The following is a 14,984-nucleotide window of genomic DNA, read 5'->3' as shown; positions in this document are numbered from 1 at the left end:
CTGCAGGAATGTACCACCATTGCATTTGCTATACGTGGTGCTAACGATGAGCCCGGGGCTTCAGGCCCACTACCAACTGAACTACATCTTCAGGGCAATGTTTAAAAACTAAGAAGTAGACTGTGTAGAGTAGTGCACACCTGAAATGCAGGACTCCAGATACAGAGAGGCTGGAGGATTACTCAAAGCTTAAGGCTAGCCTGGTCTACACAGCAAGACCTCGTCTCAAAACTACAAACAAAAGGAAGACAAGGTACAGTGCTTGCGTCGCATGGATTCCAGGCTCTGGGCTCATCTCCAGAACTGCAGGGGGAAAAAGAGAAAAGAAATCAATCAGTTTTTGAAAAGCAGAATGCATTGTCTTTGAAGTTCACCAGCATTAGTGATCATAATGACTAAATTTTCTACTGGCTACCAAAAAAAAAAAAAAGTAAAACAAGCAAGACAAGAGGTCTGGTTGGAACATTCATTTTATTGTTGACTGATTGAAACTGATTGGTGCTTTAGGTGCTGAACCACTGAGGTGCTGGACGGGAACCTTCTTAGCATGTGTCAGGCAGGCCCTACTGGCTAATTCACGTGCAGATTTCACTTTACTGATGCCCTTTGCACAAGTCACTGATGAGAGCTTTAGGAGATGGGTTCCAGCATTGAGTAGAGCAGGAGATCCAGCTCCATTGTCTGGTGTATTCATATACACAAAAGTTTGGAAAGCTGATCAAGGCAATTCACTGATCAAGCCCTAAACCACTGAAACCATGTCTGTGCCAAGGTTCCTGCTTGACACACATTCCTCAAAAGGTATTATCTCTTTCAATACACATAAGGCTAAGGAAGGCATTTGAGGGGAAGAAATATCACCTACACAGCTTACCAGCTCTTCAATGGGACAGAGAAAAGGCAAAGTTCCTTCATTAGAAAACCGGGTCTCCTTTTCATACACTTTGCCAATATATTTGGCATGGCTACAAGATGTGCATGTCTTGATAATCAGTTCATCTTTCACGCCTTACTAGTAAAGATGAATAAGTGCCCAGGACATGAGCACCAACTGGTCTAATTAGATGAATCAAAGCCTGCTCTCAAATCTAAACTGAGTCGCTGTAGAGCAATTGAGCTTACCCTTTCCAAAACAGCTAGAACTCTGTTACACGTCTAGGTCTGCGATCACTGGGAAGGCACAGTGCAACACAAGAAACGGACCGTGAAGCTACAGAGCTAACCCAGTGCTTATGCCATTATTAAGCACTGTTTCTTTTTCATTAGCTTTAAATCATAGACTTTCCTTTTGTTTCTGCAGCGCTTATTAGGAAAACTGAGGTAGATCCAACAAGAAAGTTTTAGTCAACTTGAAATATCTCAAACCTTTCTGGTTCTTGCTGTCATTTGGTAGACATGGATCAACTACAGAAATTGGACATCCAAAATGTCCCTCTTTACCTTCAAAACAGCCCCACAATCCACTCCTCAACTGTCCAGTCCTGTGAGGGAAGGGAAAATGGTGACCACCTACCCACTATCCAGAAGTCTCTCAGAAGCTTAAACCATTTAGTATTTCAAAAATAAACTGCTTCTTAAAAATTAAAGTTTATAAAAAATAAATTTTTTAAAAAAATTAAAGTATAGCTTCTGGTAAATGACAATGAAGCAATTCCCCCCCCCCAAATTTGCACACAATACCTTCTATAGATAAGAATTTATACTTGTTGAATCTAAAAATCTAAAATAAGAAAACACTGTGTTAAACCTTAGTGTTTCTGTCCACATATTGTACATTGACCCTTCAAAAACAAAATTATACACGTACCCTTTAATCTTTCTATTCTGCAAGGTTAATAAAAATACAAAGTTTTAAAACTTTTAAATCTCTCAGCATTTATAAATATAATTAAACAAATTAAATATTTTCTTTAGAAGACATTTATGTAAATGATATTAACAAAACTTTCTTACTATTTATAACAATTTATCATTCAAATTAAGGAAAGACATGACAATGGGAAAAAATGCTCCCATAAATATTCAAGAACCAGAGGCTGTTAGTTTGATGGATGGGCCAAGTCTGGATGCCTTGTTCCTGAAACAGGACGTGGGGTTCAGAAACAAGAGAAGTTTTTGGTTAATCACTTATAAAATGAGTTTTTTCCAGAACTTCCTCCCTGGACCCACTAGGACTGGTGACACCAGTGGCCTTGCATGTCTTTGTTTATCACACCACTTTCTTTAAAGGGCCACACTGTGACTTGAGACAGACGACATTGTGCTGACATTGTTCAAAATGGCATCCCAACTCAGCACACACACTGCTCCAGTGCCATCAACAGAGCAGATTTTAAGTGCTTCTTGAAGGCCCGGACTTTTCATTTGAAAGGAATCTGGGCAGGAAAAAAAAAAAAAAAGGCCGCTAGATGTTGAAGCAGTTTGTCAAGGTAAGTAATCTGAACTGAACAGCTGTAGGAAATACCAAACTCCCAATTTTCAATTTAACAAAATCTCAATTAACAAAACAAAAAATATTTTTTCTTCCTTAACAGAACTGAAAAAATCCCAACAGCGTGTCATGTGCAAGTCTAGTCTGCGCCCAGCTGTGGCTAGTGCACAATGTCACATCCAGCATCCACTCCGTCTCACTCTTTCAACTCTTCCTCCTTTGGAAAGTGCTCCTGCTTGCAGGCCACGTCCACCAGCAGATGAAGATCTAGAAAGAGAGGATGGTTTACTCACTCTCAGCTCTCAGGCGACAGACGTCTCCAGCAAGTCTTCATACAAGAAGGACAAGTTGTCTATAGATAATCTGTGTAAGTGGCTAGAAATTACACTTTTCACCAAAGTCTAGATTTTAGGACATGCTTACCACTCCTTAAAGCAGATCAGATGCGAATCCAACAGATCAACAAGGTTTAAAATAATGCCTTTTATTATATATTTTTAAAAGGGTAGCCAGATGTGGTGGGAGGTGGAGGCAGAAGGGATGAGAGTTCAAAGCCAGTCGTAGCTACTTAGAAAGGCTCATGTAGCCTAGGCTATGGTGAGATCCTGCCTCAAAACAAACAAGCAAACAAAGAAAACTTAAAAAGTGTAAAAAGGAATTAAGATTAAATATATACATACAAACAAACTTCATTTCCTTTCTGTTGCAAGGACAGGAAGGGGAGTTGTTGACTAACACAACTGAACTCTTGTATACACACACACACACACACACACCCCACCCCTGAACTGTAAAGAAAAAGGCATACCCTGACAGGGATCAAGAGGCAAAGTGATTTATCAGGACTGGAAAGAAGTAAAAGTTGTTACCTCAAATTCGAGTTCAGGACTTTTTTTTTTTTTTTTCACAGTGAAAACTGGTAATACACTTATGGGACATATGGACATTTTTAGGTGGATAAACACATTATTATAAGTCATCCACTTAGCCCTAACAAGTAAGTTGATAATCGGGAGGCGGAGCAACTAAGCTATTATATGGCTAGTAAGGAAAGCCACCTTGTTACGCACTGAAATCATTTGGCAATCTTCAAAAACCCAATGCCTGGGGCTCCCTCCTCCAGATAGTTTCATTTAATTGGTATGGAGTGCAACCTAGGCTTCAGGATTTTTGAAAGCTGACCAAAAGATGTAGGAGTAACAATTATGATCATTTTCTAAATACTTCAGCTCCACATCAGGAAAAGAACAAGGCATATGGTAATAAAAATATTAAAATAAGGTTTTGTGATATGGTGGGAGGGGCATGGACCTGTAATCTTACCACCTAAGAGCAGAGGCAAGAGACTGCCACAATTTTGAGGTAAACTTAGTCTATATAGTATATGCTATATGCTAGATCAGTCAAGGCTACTATACAATCCCGACTCAAAATACACATATACCCTCTCCCCACACACACCCATACATATACACCACACACACATCACACACATGCACACACACCGCACACTGCATACATACATACACACACACACCGCATACACACCACACTCACACCATATGACAAAGAGAAAAGAAACAGATTGACTCTGAGATATGAACAGATCCATTTGTAACCCCACTTTGAAAACAGACTAGGAAATCTTGATAATGATAAAGGTAGAAACTACTAAAGGAACTATAGATCTCTCGGGAAATAGACTGAACACAAGAGCAAACCTTCTTTTTAATAACTGGGCTTCAAATTAAGATGGAACCTGGAGCTGGGCACAGTGGCACACACCTTTAATGCCGGCACTTGGGGGGCAGAGACAGGTGGATCTCTGTGAGTTCAAGGCCAACCTGGTCCACAGAGTGAGTTCCAGGACAGCCAGGGCTACACAGAGAAACCCTGTCTCAAAAAATAAAACAAAAAAGGAGGTGGTGGCAGTAGTGAGATAGCTCGGTGCATAAAGGCGGCTCCAATGTGGATGAACTTTCCTGAACATTATCTAGACATGTGACAAGCCAGGCATGAAAGGTCCCATGGTGTGTGATTGCATTTATATGAAATACTGTGATTAGGTAAACTCATAGAGGCCAAAGGCAGATTAGCAGAGCAAGAGAAAATGCAGAAATGTTACAACAACGAAAACGTTCTTGGTAACACTGGGTATTCTCTGAGAATGATGAAGATGGCTCTAGGAGCCTGTACGTCACTGTGAGGACACTACCTGCTGCTGAATCATCTGCTTTAAAGGGCTCATTTGTTATTTTTACCTCCGAAAGGCATCTTTTCCTATTAAGTAGAAATGACTTCAGACCAAAAACAAACAAACAAACAAAAAAACCCAAAACAAACAAACAAAAGCAAAGAGGGAAACAGGAAATAACTCTAAAGTACAAAATTCCTCCTTAACCCTCTCTCAGCTGTCAGCAGCATAGAAGTGAGATGGTCCATATAGGTGTGCCCAGCCTCAGTAAGAGACAGAGTTCTCTCTGTGTGTGGTGGTGGTGTTTTAAAGGTTTATTGTTTTAATTATGTGTCTCTGTGCGGGTATGTGCACATGGGTATAGGTGTCTGTGGAGTCCAGAAGTCCAGAAGGTTCTAGATCCCCTGGAGCTGGAAGTGGAAAGGTGGCTGTGAGCTGTGAGACATGGGTGCTGGGACCAAACTTAGGTCCTCTGCAAAAGCAGTCATGCTCTTAACTACTAAACCATCTTTCCAGGTCCCTTGTTCTATTTTGAGACAAGGGGTCGTGTAGCTCAGACTGGCTTCAAGCTTATAGCCAAGAATGACCTTGTACTACTGATTCCCTGCTGGTTTTACAGTTAGGTGTACATCATCACACCTGCTTTTTCTTTCCCTTTCCTCTTTTTTTCTTTTCTCATTTTTTTTCCTTAATGATAGAATAGTAAAAATCCTCTGGGCTTCACTCCCCACACAACACATGTGATTATTATTTCAACAGACTGGGACTATGGAGACTGGTACTTGTGTGTCCCTACTGCACCTAACAGTGCCAAACATTTAGTAAAACAGGAGTAAAATGACTCCTCAACTAGTCAAACATTACCTCTTCATGACTAAACATTGCTCCTAAAGATAGAAAGTCGGGACTGGGCTATGACTCAGTGGTATAGTAATTATCTACTGGCATGTGCAAGGCCCTGGGTTTAATCATGGGTACAAAGCTTGCCAGATGGCTCAGCCATCAAAGGCATCTGCCATCAGGACCGATGACCTGAGTTCAATCCCTGGGACCCTAGGGTAAAAGGAGGTAACTCCTGCAAGTTGTCCTGACATCCACACATACACTGTGGCACCTCCACCACTGCACGTACATGCACACACACACACACACACACACACACACAATTAAAAAGTAACTTTTTAAAAAGATTTATTTATTATGTATACAACATTCCTTCTATGTATGCTTGCATGCCAGAAGAGGGCACCAGATCTCATTACAGATGGTTGTGAGCCACCATGTGGTTGCTGGGAATTGAACTCAGGACCTTTGGAAGAGCAGTCAGTGCTCTTAACCTCTGAGTCATCTCTCCGGCCCCAAAAAGTAGTTTTTAAAATATTCATAAAAATAAACAAAAATAAGCCAGAACCAAATAGAGAGCAGACACAGAGAGTAGAATGGTGGTCTAGTGGCAGTGAGGTGGGTGTTTTGTCTGCAAGCTTGACAATCTCAGTCCCATCCTAGAAACAAAGTAGTGAACAGAGAACTAACTCCTCCACACAAATGCTGCCACCCGATCCTGCGCAAAATAAGGAAACAAACATAAAAACCATTTTACGAAATGAAAGTAGAATGATGGCTGGCAGGCCTGGTGCATAGAGTTTCAGTTTTACAAGATGAAGTTTTAGAGATGGTTGGTGGTGATGATAGCAAAAAATGTGAACATAGTTAGCACATATATACATATATATTACCATAAGATAAATAGATACACTCTAAAAGATGGAGAAAAAAGTTCTTCATTTATTCACTCAACAAACATGGTATACCACAGTAATGTTCTAGGTCCTAGGGATATTGCAAAAATAAAAATAGATCTTTCTGCCAGGCAGCGGTGTGACGCACACCTTTAATCCCAGCATTCGGGAGGCAGAGGCAGGCACATCTCTGTGAGTTTGAGACCAGCCTGGTCTACAAGAGCTAGTTTCAGGACAGCCAGGGCTGTTACACAGAGAAACCCTGTCTCAAAAAACTAATAAAAAGATAAATAAATACATAATAAAAATAGATTTTTCTTTAACAAATTAGCTTTCTAGAAGAGGAGAAAATAATGGAAAATGTCAAGTAGAGCCAAGAACCATAAAAGAAAACCAAATAACAAGAATGAATGAAGAAGAGCAAGATATAATCAGGAGGCTCTTCTGAGCAGGGAAGAGAATGAGACAACAGTCTGCACAAAAAGCATCCCATTCAGAGAGCATAAGTGTGAAGACAGGAATATGCTTGACATGCCAGAGACTAGAGAGGAGGCTGCTGTGTCTGGACCAGATGAGGAAGGTAGGGGAAGATGAAATCACAACAGCAGCCAGAAGCTAAACCATTCAAAATCTTGTAGCCCATATTAAGGATTTTTTTTAGAGTTTATTAAAAATGTGATGGAAATCTACAAGGGAAATTTGAACAACAACAACAACAACAACAAAGATTTAAAATCGTTTAGTTTGAATGAAAAAAGGATTTAAAATCCTTTTCTAGTCCTGGAAATGGAAGCGAGGGCCTTGCACATCCTACGCAAGTGCTCATCACTGAGCTCTAACCTTCCCTGAGTCATGTTTCTCAGGATGGTTGGCTGTGCTGTAACAGTGAGCAGGGAAGACGAGCCAAGAAGCCGTGAAGTCACCTACACAAGAGGATGCAGAGTACTGGGTGCAGTAACCAAGCAGAGGGTGGTGAGAAAGGGTCAGTTCTGTGTCTGAACCCACACTGAATGGACAGGATTTGCTAATGGTCTTGATGTCTAAGAGAGAAAGCAGTCAGTAGAGACTTCAAGACTTCCGTGCGACTAGAAAACTACACGGTACTATTTATAGATATGTAAAATTAGAGAGAGGATAAAATGTGTTAAGTTTGGACACAAATTGGACATATCCAAAGATAGAGAGTGAGGAGCTGGAGAGAGGGCTCAAGTAGTTAAGAGCACAAATTGCTTTTGATGAGAACCTGGGTTTCAGTTAGCAGCTATCACCTGCCTGTAACTCCAATTCTAGGGGATCTAAGGCCTTTCTGGCCTCTGTGGGCACCTGCATTTATGCAGAGTAAAAAACACATGCAGTGTAAACACACACACACACACACAAGTGCGTGTACGTGGACACCCCCCCCCATGTGCATACACAATAAATAAATCTAAAGGTATAGACCAGACACATCATAATAGGATATGTAAGTCTGAAGTTCAGAGAAGATTCAAACTTCAGACACAAATTTAGGACCCACCACTATCAAGATGCTAAAATAATGAAAATGGTTGACATCTCCTCTGAATTAAGTATAGAAAGTGGCTAGTGGCTTGAAAGAAAACCAGGAAAGGATAATTTTAGAAGCTAGACAAGTATTTCATTAAGGTTGAAGCAATCTGTCCAAATACCCATGTCTTGAAAATGGGGGTTGAGAACTACCCCCCATTGTTGGCAATGTGACAGCCACTAGAAATCTGGAAAGGGAAGTTTCAACCAAGCAGAAGAACAAAATCTATCTCAACTTCTCCTCCTGCCTCAAAGGAAGCTCGGAGCGCAAGCTTGTGTCACAGCTGGCTGAAAGGAGTTTTCTGAAATATGACCTGCAATGGCATGTTTGCTGATCTAATACAAAGGATAGAATACAATTCCTGGAGGCACGGAAGGCAGAAACAGGTGCAGTGTCTGTGAGTATATGTAAGTGATGGGATTCTATCCACAAACGCAAGGACATAAGGAATGGCAGAACGGCTGAGTCCAGCTGGAAGGAGAGTGGAGGAGCGCACTTGAGGAACTAGAGTGCACTAGATTGGTAGGAAATGTTGAAGTTTCCCTTTTACTAGTTGCGGTGGCACAGTGGTAGAGTGCGTGAGCCTTCGATTCTATCCCAGCACTGAATAAACTGGGCATGGTGGTGCATACTTGTTATTCAGTAGGATCAGAAGTTCAAGGTCAATCTTTACTACATAGCATCTTCCAAGGCTGAGATTACAGTAGGATACATGAGATTATATTTCTAAAAATAAAATATTGTTATATAAAAATAAAGTATAGTCTAAAATAAATTAAAACTAATTAGTGGAAATTAACAGATTACTAACTACTGTCCTGCCTAGTTCTATGTCAACTTGACACAAAGTCATCTGGAGGAGGATCCTTAATTGAGAAAAGGCCTCCAGAAATCGGACTGTAGACAGGCAAGCCTCTCAAACACTTTCTGAATTAGTGATTGATAGAGGAGGTCCATTGTGGGTAGTGCTACCCCTGGGCTGGTGGGCTTGGGGTCTATAAGAAAGCAGGCTGAAAGCAGTAATGGTGCACACCTTTAATCCTAGCACTTGGGAGGCAGAGGCAGGGGGATCTCTGTGAGTTTGAGGCCAGCCTGGTCTGCAAAGTGAGTTCTAGGACAGCCAACATTACACAAAGAAACCTGGTCTCAAGAAAAAAAAAACAAGAGAGAGAGAGAGAGAGAGAGAGAGAGAGAGAGAGAGAGAGAGAGAGAGAGAGAGAAGGAAGGAAGAGAGGGAGGGAGGGAGGGAGGGAAGGAGGGAGGGAGGAAGGAGAACGTGCTTGAGTGAGCGAGTGAGCGGACTAGCAAACAGGCTGAGTAAGCTGTTGATGAGCAAGTGAGTAAGCAGCATTCTTCCAAGGACTTAGCATCAGCTCCTGCCCCCATGTCCCTGCCTTGCTTGAGTTTCTGCTTTGGCTTCCTTCAATGGACTGTGATTCAGGAGGATAAAAGCAAATAAACCCTTTCCTTCTCACATTGATTTTGGTCACAAAGTTTCATCACAGCAGAAGAAAAGCAACTAAGACAACTACTATGAAAATAATAGCAATTATTGTAAAAATTCTGTTGCTACCATGAACTGGGTATTGACTACTAATTAGTCACCATGCCAAGCCAGTTACTGTTAGCTTTTTTTAGTTTTTTGTTAGCTGACAATGTCTTTGAACTTGTCATCCTGCTGCTTCTACCCTCCAAGTTCTGGGATGACAAATGTGTGTAATTACAACCCAATTCTATATTCATATTTAAACGGACAAACTGATAGGCTAATTCCCTCAGAGAAGAAAAATTTGCAACATCATAAATTATACTTCTGTTTACACGTTAACTATAAAATCTAACTTTTCAGCAGAGATGTCCCAGCTTAATTATGAGTCATTTGCAACCCTCTCCTGAGGAAATAAAAGTATGATTAGGGTCACAATGACGTTACTGTTTCACAGCCCGTACTTTCCACTGCAGGAAATCAGGGCTAATTAAGACATCTCTTACCACCATTAGCCAAGGGATATGGTTTTACTTAGAAAAAGTCAATGGGAAGAGTTAATAAAGATAAGTAGCTTGCTAATTATTTATCATTTACACTTCCAACCATAATATGCACTGGAAGAGGAAAGTATTTTAATAGCAGGTATCAGAGGTCCTATTAGGGAGTGACTGTCTTGGTGAGGAAGCAGCTTGATGGTTGTTTGGGTTAGGGAGGATGAGGCTTCAAGGGTATCAGGAAAAGAAGGTCTACCTCAGCACTTCTGTCCAAGGGAGTTAGGATTTGGGTCTGAGGGAAGAGAAGAGAAAGACCAGAGAGGATCTGATACTGTAAGGAGAATTTATAGAAAGACCAGTGGTACAAAAGATGACGAATAACGAAATGGCCCAAGGACTTGTCCACAGAGAGATGGAAATCAGGCACAGCAACAAATTCTAGCCATCAAGAGATCAGGCAGTTGAAGCAGGAAGATAGACTCCTAGGACAACGGGGGCCGGAGGAAACAAGCTCCAATGGGAGCAGAAGCCAGGAGCAAACCCAGCCCTGTGATCCAACCTAGTCCCGGGACACCGGCAGACCAGGATTGAGCCAACGACCTGATTCAGAGTCTGCAATCTCCACCGGAACCAGAGTGGACTGAACCAGTTACCTAAGACACAGAGAGAACAGGCTCCACCAGGAGCAGAAGCCAGGAGCAAACCCAGTACTGGGACACAGGCAGATCAGGACTGAACCAGTGACCAGATCCAGAGTCAGTGATCTCCACCACAACAGGTCCAAATCCAAGTCAGGGACTTCTGCAGGAGGAGATCCAGACCAAGATTTAAAGAAACAGATCAAAGCCAGCAGCCTGAGCCAAAGTAGGACTGAGACAGCAAACTCCAAGGGAGCAGACCAAAGCACAGGAGCACTGAACTACTTCCAGGAACAGGAATAACCAACGGGGTAACTAGAACTGTGACACTGACTGTACCATGAGGAACAACCATATGAGCTTTGGATTCACTGGCACCTAGAAGACTATTCCACCAATCCTCAGACAGCCCCAACCACACCTATTAGAGGAAAAGATGAGTAGAAAAGGTAAGATCACATGCTACACCACAAAGAGTAACACAATATCAGTAAAACCTAAAGACCCTACAAAAGCAAGACCTGAACAACCAAATATGGACGAACCAGAAGAAAATGATCTAAAAAATAACATCAAGAGAATGTTTGAAATTCTTAAAGATGAAATGAGAAATTACCTTAAAGAAATGGAGGGAAAAACAAACAAAAAATGGAAGATATCAGCAAATCACTTAAAGAAAACCAAGAAAAAGAACACAAACATATAAAAGAAACTATTCAGGACTTGAAAACTGAGATAGAAAAAAAATTAAAAAAAAGACACAAGCTGAAGGAATTATAGAAACAGAAATCATGAGAAAAAGATCAGGAACCACAAATGCAAGCATGAACAACAGAATACAAGAAATGGAAGACAGAATCTCAAGCGCTAAAGATACAATAGAGGAAATAGACTCATCAGTTAAAGAAAACATTAAATCTAACAAAAGCTTAACCCAAAATATCCATGAAATATGGGACACCATAAAAAGGCCAAATCTTAGAATAATAGGTATAGAAGAAGGAGAAGAAGTTCAACTCAAAGACACAGAAAATTTATTTAACAAGTCAAGAAGAAAACTTTCCCTACCTAAAGAAAGATATGCCTATGAAGATACAAGAAGCTTACAGAACACCAAATAGACTGGATCCCAAAAAAAGTCCACTCGCCACATAATAATCAAAACAGTAAACATACAGAGTAAAGAAGAATATTAAGAGCTGCAAAGGAAAAAGGCCAAGTAACATGTAAAGGTAGACCTATCAGAATTATACCTGACTTCTCAGTGGAGACAACGAAAGCCAGAAGATCATGGTCAAGCATTATGCAGACATTAAGAGACCACAAATGCCAGCCCAGACTATTATATCCAGCAAAACCGTCAATCACCATAGAAGGACAAAACAAGATATTCCATGACAAATGTAGATCTCACCAATACCTAGCCACAAACCCAGTCCTACATAAAATACTAGGAGGAAAACTCCAACCCAAGGAAGATGGCTACACCAACAAAAACACAGACAATTGATGATCTCATTACAGCAAATTCCAAAGAAGAAAAAAATGCACAAATTAACATCAACAATGATGAAAACTAAATTAACAGGAGATAGCAACCACTGGTCATTAATATCCCTTAATGTAAATAGACTCAACTCACCTATAAAAAGGCACAGGCTAACAGACTGGTTATGAAAACAGAATCCATCCCTCTTCTGCATACAAGAAATGCATCTCAACCTCAAAGACAGACATCATCTCAGAGTAAAATATTGGGAAGAAATATACCAATCAAATGGACCTAAGAAACAAGCAGGTGTAGCTATCCTAATATCTAACAAAATAGACTTCAAGCTAAAATCAATCAAAAGAGACAAAGAAGGACATTTCATACTAGTCACACACACAAAAAAAATCCATCAAGAGGAAATTTCAATGTTGAACATCTATGCCCCAAATACAAGGACACCCTCATATGTCAAAGAAACACTTCTAAAGCTTAAATCATATATTAAACCACACACACTAATAGTGGGAGACTTCAACACTCCCCTCTCACCACTGGACAGGTCAATCTGACAAAAAAATGAACAGAGAAATAAGAGAACTAACAGATGTTATGACTCAAATGGACTTAACAGACATCTATAGAATATTCCAGACAAACAGAAAAGAATGTATGTTCTTCTCAGGACCTCATGGAACCTTCTAAAAAAATTAACCACATACTTGGTAACAAAACAAACCTCAATAAAAACAAAAAAATCGGAACAATCCAATGTACCTTATCAGATCACCATGCTTAAAAACTAGAAGTCAACAGCAATACTAATTCCAGAAAACCCACATACACATGGAAATTAAACAATGCTCACCTGAATCATCAATGGGTCAAGGAAGAAATAAAGGAGGAAATTAAAGACTTCCTAAAGTTCAATGAAAATGACCACACAACACACCCAAATTTATGGGACACAATGAAAGCAGTGTTAAGAGGCAAGTTCACAGCACTAAATGCCTACATACAGAAGCTAAAAAATCCCACACCAGTGAATTAACAGAATATTTGAAAACTTCAGAACAAAAAGAAGAAAACTCACCTAAGAGAACTAGACGGCAGGAAATAATCAAATTGAGAGCTAAAATAAACAAAATAGAAACAAAGAAAACAATACAAAGAATCAATGAGACAAAGAGTTGGTTCTTCGAGAAAAATCAACAAAATGTACAAACCTTTATCCAAACTAACCAAAAGGCAGAGAGAGAATATCCAAATCAACAAAATCAGAAATGAAAAGGGGGACATAACAACAGACACAGAGGAAATACAAAGGATTATCAGGTTCTATTTTGAAAACCTGTACTTCACAAAATTGGAAAACTTAAAAGAAATGGACAACTTTCTGGATAAATATCATTACAAAAATTAAATCAAGACCAGATAAGCAAATTAAACAGACCTATAACTGCTGAAGAAATAGAAACAGTCATCAAAAGTTTCCCAACCAAAAAAAGCCCAGGACCAGATAGTTTCAGCTCAGAATTCTACAAGACTTTCAAAGAGGAACTAATACCAATACTCCTCAAATTATTCCACACAATAGAAACAGAGGGAACATTGCCAAACTCTTTTTATGAGGCTACAATTACCCATATACCCAAACCACAGAAAGACAATACTAAGAAAGAGAATTACAAAATCTCACTGATGAACATTGATGCAAAAATACTAAATAAAATACTAGCAAATCAAATCCAAGAACACATCAGAACCATCATCCACCATGACCAAGTCGGCTTCATCCCACAGATGCAGGGATGGTTCAACATATGAAAATCTGTCAACGTAATCCACCATATAAACAAGCTGAAAAATAAAAACCACATGATCATCTCATTAGATGCCAAAAAGGCATTTGACAAAATATAACATCCCTTTCATGATAAAGGTCTTGGAGAGAGCAGGGGTACAAGGAACATACCTCAACATAATTAAGGCAACATACAGCAAACCAACAAACAGCCAACATCAAATTAAATGGAGAGAAACTCCCAGTGATTCCACTGAATTCAGGAACAAGACAAGGCTGTCCACTCTCTCCATATCTATTCAATATAGTTCTTGAGGTCCTATCTAGAGCAATAAGACACAAAAGGGAGATCAAATCAGAAAAGAAGCCAAACTCTCACTGTTTGCTGATGATATGATAGTTTACATAAGTGACCCCAAAAATTCTACCAAGGAACTTCTACAACTCATAAACACTTTCAGCAATGTAGCAGGATACAAGATTAACTAAAAAAAAAAAATCAGTAGCCCTCCTGTACACAGATGATAAAAGGGTCAGGGAAGAAATCAGAGAATCCATACCCTTCACAATAGCCACAAATAGCATAAAATATCTCGGAGTAACTCTAACCAAACAAGTGGAAGACTTGTATGACAAGAACTTTAAATCTTTGAAGAAAGAAATTGAAGAAGAAGACACCAGAAAGTGGAAAGACCTCCCATGCTCTTTGGTAGGCAGAATTAATATAGTAAAAATGGCAATCCTACTGAAAGCAATCTACAGATTCAGCGCAATGCCCATCAAAATCCCAGCAAAATTCTTCAAAGACCTCGAAAGAACGGTACTCAACTTCAATTGAGAAAATGCCTCCATCAGACTGCCTGAAGGCAAGTCTGTAGGGAATTTTTTAAATTAATGATTGAAGTGAAAGGGCCCAGATTATTGTAGGTGGTGCCACCCCTGGGCAGATGGTTCTGTGTGGCATAAGAAAACAGGTTAAGCAAGCCAGGAGGGCAAGCCAGTACGTAGCACTCTGTGGTCCTGTATGAGTTCCTACTTCCTTTCATGATGAATTACAACTGTCAGCTGAAATAAACTCTTTCCTCCCCAAGCTGCTTTTAGCCACGGTGTTTATCACAGCAATAGAAAATCTAACCATACAAAAACATCTGATAAGA

The 14,984-nt window shown here is 40.0% G+C and overlaps 1 protein-coding gene across 1 annotated transcript in view; it reads right to left on the bottom strand.

Moving 5' to 3' along the window:
• Positions 1-2,627: 2,627 nt before the first annotated feature.
• Hsf5 (heat shock transcription factor 5) overlaps positions 2,628-14,984 on the bottom strand; it is a 44,434-nt gene continuing 32,077 nt past the window's right edge. The window contains exon 6 of the mRNA XM_057776928.1: positions 2,628-2,698. Coding sequence (XP_057632911.1) covers positions 2,628-2,698 — 71 coding nt within the window. The remainder of the gene's footprint in view (positions 2,699-14,984) is intronic.

The sequence above is a fragment of the Chionomys nivalis genome, chromosome 7, assembly GCF_950005125.1.
Source record: "Chionomys nivalis chromosome 7, mChiNiv1.1, whole genome shotgun sequence".
Lineage (NCBI taxonomy): Eukaryota > Metazoa > Chordata > Mammalia > Rodentia > Cricetidae > Chionomys > Chionomys nivalis.
Note: the sequence above shows the minus strand (reverse complement) of the source record. Positions and strands in the feature narration are given on the sequence as shown.